The 11,463-nt window shown below is 36.6% G+C and overlaps 1 protein-coding gene across 1 annotated transcript; it reads right to left on the reverse strand.

Annotated features, from left to right (window-relative positions):
* Window positions 1-1,823: 1,823 nt before the first annotated feature.
* Window positions 1,824-11,043, reverse strand: dhrs12la (dehydrogenase/reductase 12-like a). The gene is made up of 11 exons (XM_053507912.1): window positions 10,912-11,043; window positions 8,231-8,364; window positions 7,984-8,066; window positions 6,099-6,194; window positions 5,932-6,013; window positions 5,614-5,675; window positions 4,207-4,311; window positions 3,917-4,007; window positions 3,688-3,825; window positions 2,392-2,490; window positions 1,824-1,923 (listed from the first exon to the last, which is right to left on the reverse strand). Exons 1-11 carry the CDS (start codon window positions 10,965-10,967, stop codon window positions 1,880-1,882), a joined length of 990 nt encoding a protein of 329 aa, XP_053363887.1. The 5' UTR covers window positions 10,968-11,043; the 3' UTR covers window positions 1,824-1,879.
* Between the last annotated feature and the right edge of the window lie 420 nt (window positions 11,044-11,463).

Here is an 11,463-nt window from a genome sequence, read left to right on the forward strand (position 1 = left end):
TCTACAGGCCTTATGGTCACCTGTGGGAGCGACCGTATTGTTAAGGTAGTTAATATATTTTCTGAGAAATGCCGAACTTTTGGCAGTAAAATTTAATGCTGGTTATAAGAAAGAACACAGGATTTCAAATTGCTGCGTATGGCGCTGCCTAGCCTCAGCCTGATCAGCATACCCATTAAGTCCAATGCCAATGCTGAAAGTACCTACAATCAGCACATGATAGGCATCATCAGAACTGGATGATGTAAAGCAATGGATAGAGGTTGCCTGGTGAGGAATTACATTTTCTATAGGACCATGTTGATTTCTTCTACAACAAGCAAAAAACTATTCAAGAATTCGAGGAACATGACAAGGAGTTCAAGCTTTTGAGTTGGTATCCAGATGCAATTTGATTAAGGCATGGTTGTGCTGGACAACCACATCTGATCCATGGAGGCTGTACCTTACTGGACAAAAAGCAGGGAAAAATGCTTCCATTACATTTTTTGGAAACAAGAGACCCATCTTAATGTCTAAAATCACTACAAATGGGTCTCCTCTAAAGGATCTGCTGCTAGTGCCTTGGTGGCGGATACCACAGCATACCTTTAGATGTTTTGCAGAAGCCTTGCCAGGATAAAAATGTTTTGGCAGCACAAGCAGGACCTACACAATATTAGGTATGTGGTTTTAAAGTTATGACTAACTGGTGCGTGTACAATATGTATATACAATAATGCTATTTACAGATGTTCTATGAAGTTCAAGTTTTGTTTCTGGGCTGGGCTTCTCAAGGATATTTGGCGACCACAACCACTTCAACATTATCTTGACTGTAAATCTTTGTCCAGTTATGTGTCTCAAGAAAATGTGATCACAGAAATCTGCAGACTTATTGGATTGGATATTGGCATTTTGTTTAATTGTGGCTTAACTTATTTTTACACATTGATGTGTGCCTCTAAAACATGTCAAATTAAAATAATTTGCAACAGGCTCCAGGCAAGTTCTAGAAACATCTCAAGATTATTAAAGGAAACCAGATGCCCCTGATATAACCAAGCACATTGAGAACAAGCAGGTGAGATTAAAACCCCTAACTCAAAAGGTGCTAATTACTAAATCACTTTTGGCAAGTAAATTACACTAATACAAATGAACAAACTTAAGGTTTTAAAAAAAAAAAAATAATAAAGACAGTATTGTTTTTATTTTGTGGTTAAAAAAATTAATAGAAAAAAGTTCAATCAATTTAAAATTAAATATACAGTGGCTTGCAAAAGTATTCGGCCCTCTTGAACTTTGCAGTTATTTATTTGTAAAAAATGTTTGGAATCATGTATGATTTTCGTTAGACTTCTCAAGTGTACACCACTTTGTATTGGTCTTTCATGTGGAATTCCAATGAAATTGATTTATGTTTGTGGCTGTAATGTGACAAACTGTGGAAAAGTTCAAGAGGGCCGAATAGTTTTGCAAGCCACTGTATAATACACTAAAATTGTGTTAAACACATTTTCTGAACCCACTTTTCATACAGTATAAAATAATAAAAGCCAAAATATTTCCATTTGTTGGTCTTTGTCTGTGTTGACAAACTCAATTTTTTCTTTTCCAACTTGACTATTCACTCACAGCAATTGTAAAGCCAGATTTATTCATGTAGGCATTTATTAATTATGGATAAACATGAACCATATCACAAATCACAGTACATACACATTTAGTTACAATAAAGTTCGAAGTTATCTACTGATTACACAAAAATATACTAAAATATATTAATATATTGGGTGTTATTCTTAAAACATCCTGCACTTCTAGACATTGTAGCTCTTCAGACAGAATGCACCTGAGAACAAGTAACTGGGTAAAGATCGAGAGACAGTGATTTTGATCATGAGCAGGTTCCCACCTGGTCAACCAGATCAGCTGAAGTCACTGTGCAAAACCCAGATTAGATGGATTTAGATAAAAGGCAACAAATTTTGTCCTAACAGGGCAAAAGATTTTGATGTGAATATAAGTAGATTTATGCCATATATTTTCTGGAAACATTATATTTTTGCTTCTTATTTGCACTCTAAATTTAATTTCTTAACTATTTACAATGGGTAAGTTCTGGTGAAAGCCAAGAATTTATGATTAATATATTATCAGTTACCTAACAGATGACCCTTTGTTAATCTGATAAATTATAGAATTATTAAATTGTTTATCTCTGTTATGCTTTCTTACCTAATCTGAATTATTTGTATATCAGTTAAATGACACTATATATATTTCAGAGAAATGATTCTCTGTGTATTGAGTGTATTGGCTAAACTGTATGTTGAAGTGCTCTTTGTCAGTTCAGATCAGGTATTTATAACTTGTCTTTTTCTTTGAATGTTCAATGAGGTTGGAAACCTTTTGCTATCTCCTCCATGACACTAATGAACTTCTCCTCTTCCAGTTGGGAACTATGTGTCCAGGCCAGTGGCAGATGAGTTGATACTATTCTCCGATCTATAACATGCAAACACACAAATAGTTTGTTAGTACAAAATGTTTTATTCATATTTATTTTAATTTATTTAAGCCTTAAGGTATTGCGATCTCTTTTTTTTTTTTTACACATTATATAGGATATGGTGATGAATGACATTGCTTGCATTGGATTCTGGATATTCCTGTTTTGGCACTGTTGGAGTGTTTCCCAACATTCCTTGTTTAGCCATGTTGACTGAAACAGTGTTCTCCCCTCCCCCCAATTTGTGAACAGGTTTGGGCAGGTCTGAACATAGCAATTGCACTTGGGTGTAGACCCAATCAATCAGACCAAGACCCTTTAACTGCCATAGTTATGATGTAATTACAATTATGCCTTTTGCAGAGCAAATTTCTGCTCCAGGAATATTCATCACTATATAAAAGATTTTTTTATTTTATTGTATTGATGCAATTTGGTTCTCTTGGATATATCTCTGTGTGAAATTTTATCTACTACTGAAATGGACTACAGGTTTGTAAATGACCACTGCATTCAAGACAATGTAACCGCAGTTTGCATCTATACAACACAACAAAAAGTTGCCAGAGAAACACTGTTTTACGGGAAAAAAAGTATTTAAACTGATTACATTATTAGATATATTGTTTCATCAATAGAATTGGTGTAACAGATTGTTAATTTTCATTCAAATGTAACTGTCTCAAGGCCATTAAAGGATAATCTGAAGTATCCCATAATATAGTATACTGTAGTACTTTTTCTCTCCTTTCAGCCTCTTAGGCTACAGTACATTAATCTTGATTTCTGGTAGTATGTGGTATATAATACAAACAAAATTGTATGCAACAGGGATAAATGCTTGGATAAGAGTTATATGCAAGTTCTTCATCAGCCAATCTTCAGTCTTCAATCAGGTTGTCTTGTTTTCTTTTAATTTTGTAATGCTACTATGCGACAATGACCATTGTTAAAAGTACTATACAAAAAATTTTTTAATTAAATTAAATTATGGTGATTCAGTTAACAATTACTGTAGTATTTTCTTTTTCCTGTTCCAAGAGCTAATTATCGAAAATGGATCTGTCTTCTTGAAATTAATGAAATCGAAACAAATGAAACTTTTTTTTTTTTTTTTTTGCATTTTCTACATTAAGTGATGTCCTTTATATTATACATATACATATATACATTGTATATTGTCCATACAGTACCTTGGAAGAATCTTCCACTGGGTTTTGTGACCACAGCCTCAGACACTGCGAGCCACACCACAGTGTCAGCACCCTGTTCTGGTGTTCGCAAACGCTCCTTCATTGAGCGGTAAAAGTCAGGCATGGCATTGGCTATCACTAGTAAAACAGAGAGAGGCAGAAAAGAGCTGTCATTTTTACATCTAGCTCAGACTACTTTAAGTATATGTATGAAAAAGCATGGAGTTACTTGGTGTATCCACCCAACCAGGGTGCATTACTGAAAAGTGGATGTTGGTGTGGGCTTTAGCAAACTGTTCTGTCATCACCACTTGCTGCCTCTGAAACAACCAATGCTAAATTAGACATCTCCAAACCACAGCATAACAAATGCAACATAAATGCAGGGCATTACTGTAATTGTGCTCACACACTCTGTACCATATAAGTGCACATATCTTATGCCATAGAACCATTTTAATTGTACTGTAGATTTATAAATGTTTGTATCTATTCCACAGTGATACTGCTTTTGTATACCTTGTTTTGGGCATACACCATGGTGCCATCATATCTGCCTCTCTGGGATTGCAAATTTCCTGTGCGCAATTTCTGCACAAACATTGCCCCGGATGTCACTGTGATCTAAGAGACAGATATTCACTGGACTCACTCTGAAATACAAATACTTATCTATTTTTTTGCTGTACTCTGTGTGTGTGTGTGTATATATATATGTACACACACACACTCACCTACTGTAAAGGATTATTAGGAACACCTGTTTAATTTCTCATTAATGCAATTATCTAATCAACCAATCACATGGCAGTTGCTTTAATGCATTTAGGGGTGTGGTCCTGGTCAGGAAAATTTTCTGATCTCCTAACTGGATGTCAGAATGGGAAAGAAAGGTGATTTAAGCAATTTTAAACGTGGCATGGTTGTTGGTGCCAAACAGGACGGTCGGAGTATTTCACAATCTGCTCAGTTACTGGGATTTTCACACAACCATTTCTAGGGTTTACCAAGAATAGTGTGAAAAGGGAAAAACATCAGTATGTGGGAGTCCCGTGAGCGAAAATGCCTTGTTGATGCTACAGATCAGAAGAGAATGGGCATTTGTGAAGCCACAACACGCAAAACCTTGAGGCGGATGGGCTACAACAGCAGAAGACCTCACCGGGTACCACTCATCTCCACTACAAATAGGAAAAAGAGGCTACAATTTGCACAAGCTCACCAAAATTGGACAGTTGAAGACTGGAAAAATGTTGCCTGGTCTGATGAGTCTCGATTTCTGTTGAGACATTCAAATGGTAAAGTCAGAATTTGGCGTAAACAGAATGAGAACATGGATCTATCATGCCTTGTTACCACTGTGCAGGCTGGTGGTGGTGGTGTATTGGTGTGGGGGATGTTTTCTTGGCACACTTTAGGCCCCTTAGTGCCAATTGGGCACTGTTTAAATGCCACAGGCTACCTGAGCATTGTTTCTGACCATGTCCATCCCTTTATGACCACCATGTACCCATCCTCTGATGGCTACTTTCAGTAGCATAATGCACCATGTCACAAAGCTCGAATCATTTTAAATTGGTTTCTTGAACATGACAATGAGTTCACTGTACTGAAATGGCCCCAACAGGCACCAGATCTCAACCCAATAGAGCATTTTTGGGATGTGGTGGAAAGGGCGCTTCGTGCCCTGGATGTGCATCCAACAAATCTTCATCAACTGCAAAATGCAATCCTATTAATATTGGCCAACATTTCTAAAGAATGCTTTCAGCACCTTGTTGAATCAATGCCACGTAGAATTAAAGCAGTTCTGAAGGCAAAAGGGGGTCAAACATCATATTAGTATGGTGTTCCTAATAATCCTTTAGGTGAGTGTATATATATATATTCTATTTGTCTGTTCTAAACATTAAAACAAATACTTACCACTCTGGGGTCAGGGTTTTTTTCCAACATGGGAATTAGACTCTTGATGAGAATGTACATGGCTGGGAGAGTCAGGCAGTGTTAAAAGACGTGAGAGGGGATGGAACAATTATACGTCAAAAGTTCTTTTTCAAATTATATATCTTATCCATATTACAGTAAAGCTGTTTTTGAAATATCAGAATTTATACAAAATTATTTTAATTAAATTACTGTTACGTCTGTTTTTGTAGGGTGTTAATTTTATTGCACATTTGACAAACCATATACCACAATAAAGAACCTTCAGACCAACCATGTGTGTTATACTTCACTCACCAAGTGAGTTAATAGCAAAACTCTTCTCAAAGCCCTCTGCATTTACTTCTCTCTTTGTCATCATACAACCTGCATTATTGATCTGAAGTAAAATAGAATTCCTGAAAGGTAAGTTCTTTACCATATAATTACATTCATTTTGGGGTGAAGAAAAGCCAATAACTCACCAGTACATTAAGGGTTTTGTATTTCTTTTTAAATCCTTCTGCAAATTCCCATACCTTCCTGGTCTCAGACAGGTCCAGGATGTGTACATAGACCTCCTGAAGTAACACACTCAGAATTAGCAGCATCATACTATCACAACACCCTATATAGGTCAAATCAGTGTTTTGAGTATGTGGTTTGAGGTTAAAGACCGTAACTAACAACCATAACAGTATAATGAATTAAAACAAGCATTCAACAAGTAAGCATCTCCTGGTTTGTTGAGCTTCAGCATTCTTTCCCACATTTTCCACTCTGTTCACATTAGTGAACAACAACTCCTGTCCTGTAGTCGGTCGTAGAGCTGTCAACATTAACAGGCTAAGATGGGTGATTAATCTGGAGGTTTTAATGCTTTACTCTTTTTTTATCAAGAAATAACAAATAAAATCACATTGAATCCTTTAGAGACATGTCTGTACAGTGGAGAAGTTGTTAGTGTCCTACTACGAGGATGAACAGGTCATGAATACGTAAACAGCGCTGCTGAGAAACCTTGAGAGTATCATGCTTTAACATCTAATGCTAACTGCAAACATTTTTAGAAGAATTTTTGAGGATTTTTACACCTGATTTTTCTATAATAATCCCCTAGTGACGGGGATAATTCCTCCCACATTAAACTACTACCACTCAGTCGGGAGGGCCGAAGGCTATCATGCGTTTCCTCTGAACCACGTGGCGCCAGCCGATCGCATATTTTCATACTGCTCGCTCACGCATCGTTGGGAGTGGCGTAGTAGAGCTAGGTCACTGTAGAACCGTGATTAACGTGGGAGCATTAAGTACCTTCTCATTCCTCCCCTTTTTAAAGGGCTCAGCCAATCAGTACATTTTATCAACCGGGAATCGAATTTGCGATATCCGGATGATAGGGCAAATGCTTTACCAATGCGCGTATTTTTATTGTCACGTTCGATTAAAATATGGCCGCTCTGTCACAAAGTGTAGTCTGAAATCAAGGAAATAGCTCATCACATACAGAGACAATCCTATCATTTTGATTTATACACTTTCATACAAAGTTCAATAATTTATTTGATTGTGTAAAGCTGCTTTACGACAATGTCAATTTTTAAAAGCACTATACAAATAAAATTTAATAAATTTAATTCAGATATTCAGAGCTTATAGTGCTACACAAGTGTGTTTTAGATCACATGTTGGAAACACATATACAACACACAAAAAAATTCAACATTATGATCATTCAACATATTATAATATAGTAGTTCATATAACAGTTGTCTGTTGAGACTGCGGACTTTGATGATTTGGTGAAATTATTTGTATGTTTCTTTTCTTGAAGGAGAAATCATATGGAATAGTTGCCTGTCAAAGGTTACAATTGTATGCTATTCAAATGCAGAGGTTAATAAAACCATATTTTTACCAAGTTCTGTTACCTCTAATAATCTGGTACTGATGCACCAGACAATTATTAATACCTCTTTATTGTCTATGCACTCATATACACATATGTGCGTGTGTGAATGTACAGTAGGAGCTCAACCGAACATAAATAAAGAAACTTATATATATATATATATATATATATATATATTTTTTTTTTTAGATTAATGAAAAAACTAAAAATTCAAGAAGAATCCAGGAGCTGACTGGGTATATAAAGCTTAACATCTGACTCTTTGTGTCTTTGACCCTGAATGATCTGCATTAGCATAACAACATGCTTGTTTTCCAACTACACAATAGGGCATTTCTGTTTCTTCTAGGCTAACAAACGGCATTTTCGTATTTTATAGTATTTTCTTTTTTCTGTTTGTTTGATTATGTGTGTACAGAAAAAAAACTGCATTGTGCACATTTAATGCAAATTCTTACTTTGTTTCCAGACTCCTTGATAATCTCAGCTCTGGTTTCCTCAGCCTTGTCCTTATTTCTGCATATCATGTGGATTGTACCACCTGGAATGTGGGTTGTACAACATGTCAGCATATCAGCCACTAATAAGAATATTTCCAATCAGACCACTACAGATTCTATACTGAGAAGGTCTGATTTGATATATTCTAATTTGTATTATATGATATATTTGGATGTGCGCAACAGACTACACATGCTTTAATACCTTTTTTAGCAATGGCCATGGCCAGTGCTTTGCCAATGCCACTGTTAGCTCCAGTGATCATAAAAGATCGGCCTGCCACAGACACTTCAACATCTTTTTCTATGAAGTGTTTTGATGCAGACTCAAATGCTCCCCTGAAACAAACCCAATAAATAAATGTATAAATAAATAGACTATTAAAAAACTATTGTGACTGTTGCACAAATTTAAACCACTTAATATTATATGTAATAGTAAGATCTGTTCCTCCGGGTACTCCGGTTTTCTCCCACAGTCCAAGGATATGCAGGTTAGGCTAAATGGCGTTCCCAAATTGGCAATAGTGTGTTAATGGGTGTAAGAGTGTGTGTATGTGTGTGTGCCCTGCGATGGATTGGCACCCTGCCTCATGCCCTAAGCATCCAAGGATAGACTTTAGGTCCATGCGACCCTGAATACAGGATAAAGTGGTATAGAAGATGAGTGAGAGATCTGTAGGAAATTAAGAAAAAATGTCCATTAAACATATTAAAACATTGGCCTAATATATTAGCATACTATCCTCCTCAATTATTCTCCTCACCTTTATTTAAAACCACAACAAACTTCCTAAATTACATCACTAAATAACAGAATGGGTACAAGTAAAAACCGAGATGCCATTTAGCTAACAAGCACAAGTCAGGATATCTTTGTGATGCCACTTGCAGCATGAATAAGTGGCTTTGTCCACTTATGCCAGTGTCACTGCACGGGGGGACAAAAGGCACGAGGCGACACTGGGGACGCTAGCTCCACAAAGTAAATGAGCACACTGTTAACGTGTTGTGCTGAATCTAATGAGGCATATTGAACTGTGGGTCATGGTTGTAGAGTAAACCACAGACAAAAGGGATATTTACATAGGGACTGTAAAAAATGGAAAAAGCAGGAATTATTGGACATGGAAAGGGCTTTGTTGGCTTGTCCAAAGGGGCAGGTGCAGCAGAACCCAACCAGATATACTGTACCAGCCATACAACAACAATCTTCATAAACGTTTTATTATTTACACCCCATAATTTTTCCTCAGAAATGCCCTTTTCTTAATATTGCACAGTAAGATCACTTTACCTCATGTTTACTTTTTTGTTTTGTTTATTAAACTGCCCCCCAGTTTATTGTAGCACACTCGAGAGGTGTGTGGGTGTGTGTGGGGGGGGGCTGATTGGCGGGTAGTGTACCATACACTACAATTACCTGTTTGCACAAGTGTGCATACTTTTTTAAATGGGGCAGGTGGTGATGTCTGTTTGTGACCTGTGATGCATTTGCACCCTGTCCAGGCTGTATCCTGCTTCATGCAGTGCCCTGTATGTGTGCAGTGTATTTTATTGTGTGATGGCCTATTCTGTATTTAAAACTTTATCTACATAGATAGATAGATAGATAGATAGATAGATAGATATCAAAAAATCTATCCTTCAAAAAAAGAAACGTCCCTCTTTCAGGACTGTGTGTTTCAACAATAATGTTGTAAAAATTCAAATAACTTTACAGATCTTCATTGTAAAGGGTTTAAACAATGTTTTCCATGCATGTTCAATTAACCATAATCAATTAATTAACATGCACCTGTGGAATGGTCGTCAAGACCGTAACAGTTTACAGAAAGTAGGCATTTAAGGTCACAGTTCTAAAAACGCAAGACACTAAAGAGACTTGTCTACCGACTGTGAAAAACACCCAAAGAAAGATGCCCAGGGTCCCTGCTCATCTGCGTGAACGTGCATTAGGCATGCTGCAGGGAGGCATGATAACTGCTGATCTGGCTAGGGCAATAAATTGCCATGTCCGCACTGTGAGACGCCTAAGACATCCTCGCAGTGGAAAACCACGTGTAACAACACCTGCACAGGATTGGTACATCCGAATATCACACCTGCGTGACAGGTACAGGATGGCCACAACAACTGCCCAAATCACCCCAGGAACACACAATCCCTCCATCAGTGCTTAGACTGTCCGCAATAGGCAGTCCATGAGGAGGAGATGTACTGCAGTACTTCAAGCAGCTGGTGGCCACACCAGATACTGACTGGTACTTTTGACTTTGAGCCTCCCTTCATTCAGGGGCACATTGTGAAACATTTTTAGTTTATGTCTCATGGTGTTGACTCTTTTAGTGTTCATACAGATATTTACACATTAAGTTTACTGAAAGTAAAAACAGTTGAAAGTCAGAGGACGTTTTTTTTTTTTTTGCTGAGTATATATATATATATATATATATATATATATATATATATATATATATATAATCATTCATCTTCAGTGTTACTACGATAGCAGAAATCCAACCTGCAGTTTGTCTTAATGCACACAAATACTGACTGCACACTGTAAGGCACACTTATGACTCCTATTTTTATTCTATCTATCTATCTATCTATCAGTCTGTCTAGTATATAATTTGCATGTATAGAATATCTTCAGTAAAAAATGTCTACAGAATAATTGTAACTAATAGAAAAAAACATTCTAGTTGGTTACTCAAATACTGAAATTTTCCAAAATAGATTACAAACAGTTTTACCTATGGCACTCCTATATCACATGAACTACGAACCAATATAAGTTTGCAGACATTAGTTTCACTTGTGCCTTTCGTATTTGGATACGTTTAGCAGTATACGAAATAACATGACCGTTTTGTGACTTACTTGGTAAACTCGATGAATCCTTTGAAGAACCACGCCGAGTTACGGTACAAAGACATGGCTAATAACTACGAAATCCGTTGCTTGGTTCTGTCTGTGCGTCTGTCAGTCTGACTGATACAGCCTGCGCCCCTGGCCTTTTAAAGGTCTTCACGTGAGCGCGCATGGAAACGCGCAGGACGGAAACTTGTTTATCGTTAGCTGCCGTCTAGTGGCAATACATTAAAAAGACTATTGAAAAGTCTTTTTTTTTTTTTCGTTTTTTTTTTTTTTTACATTTCGTCTTGTCTTGGCTTTACCCACAAATTATGTCATGTATTCCACCATAATTAAACGTGAATACAAAGATAACTTACAGGTTTATTTCCTAAAATGTCAAACAATAAAACACATATTCAATAACTTTATACAATGTGCATATAAATATTTATAGAAAAACGCTGAATAAATCTTCTATGTTTAAAATTTACTATGGTATGTACTACAGTGTACTATGATAAACAATAGTACATACCATAATATACCCTAGTATTACCATGGTACTTCAGACATTAC

The sequence above is a fragment of the Clarias gariepinus genome, chromosome 11 (assembly GCF_024256425.1).
Source record: "Clarias gariepinus isolate MV-2021 ecotype Netherlands chromosome 11, CGAR_prim_01v2, whole genome shotgun sequence".
NCBI lineage: Eukaryota > Metazoa > Chordata > Actinopteri > Siluriformes > Clariidae > Clarias > Clarias gariepinus.

What these genes read in the sequence shown, in the direction of transcription:
- dhrs12la (XM_053507912.1), bottom strand. Translation starts at nt 10,967, where the DNA reads ATGTCTTTGTACCGTAACTCGGCGTGGTTCTTCAAAGGATTCATCGAG. An exon ending in ACAAAACCCTTAATGTACTG is followed by an intron (nt 6,014 to 6,098) that starts GTGAGTTATTGG and finishes ATTTTACTTCAG; the next exon opens with ATCAATAATGCAGGTTGTAT. An exon ending in CAGTGGAAGATTCTTCCAAG is followed by an intron (nt 2,491 to 3,687) that starts GTACTGTATGGA and finishes TGCATGTTATAG; the next exon opens with ATCGGAGAATAGTATCAACT.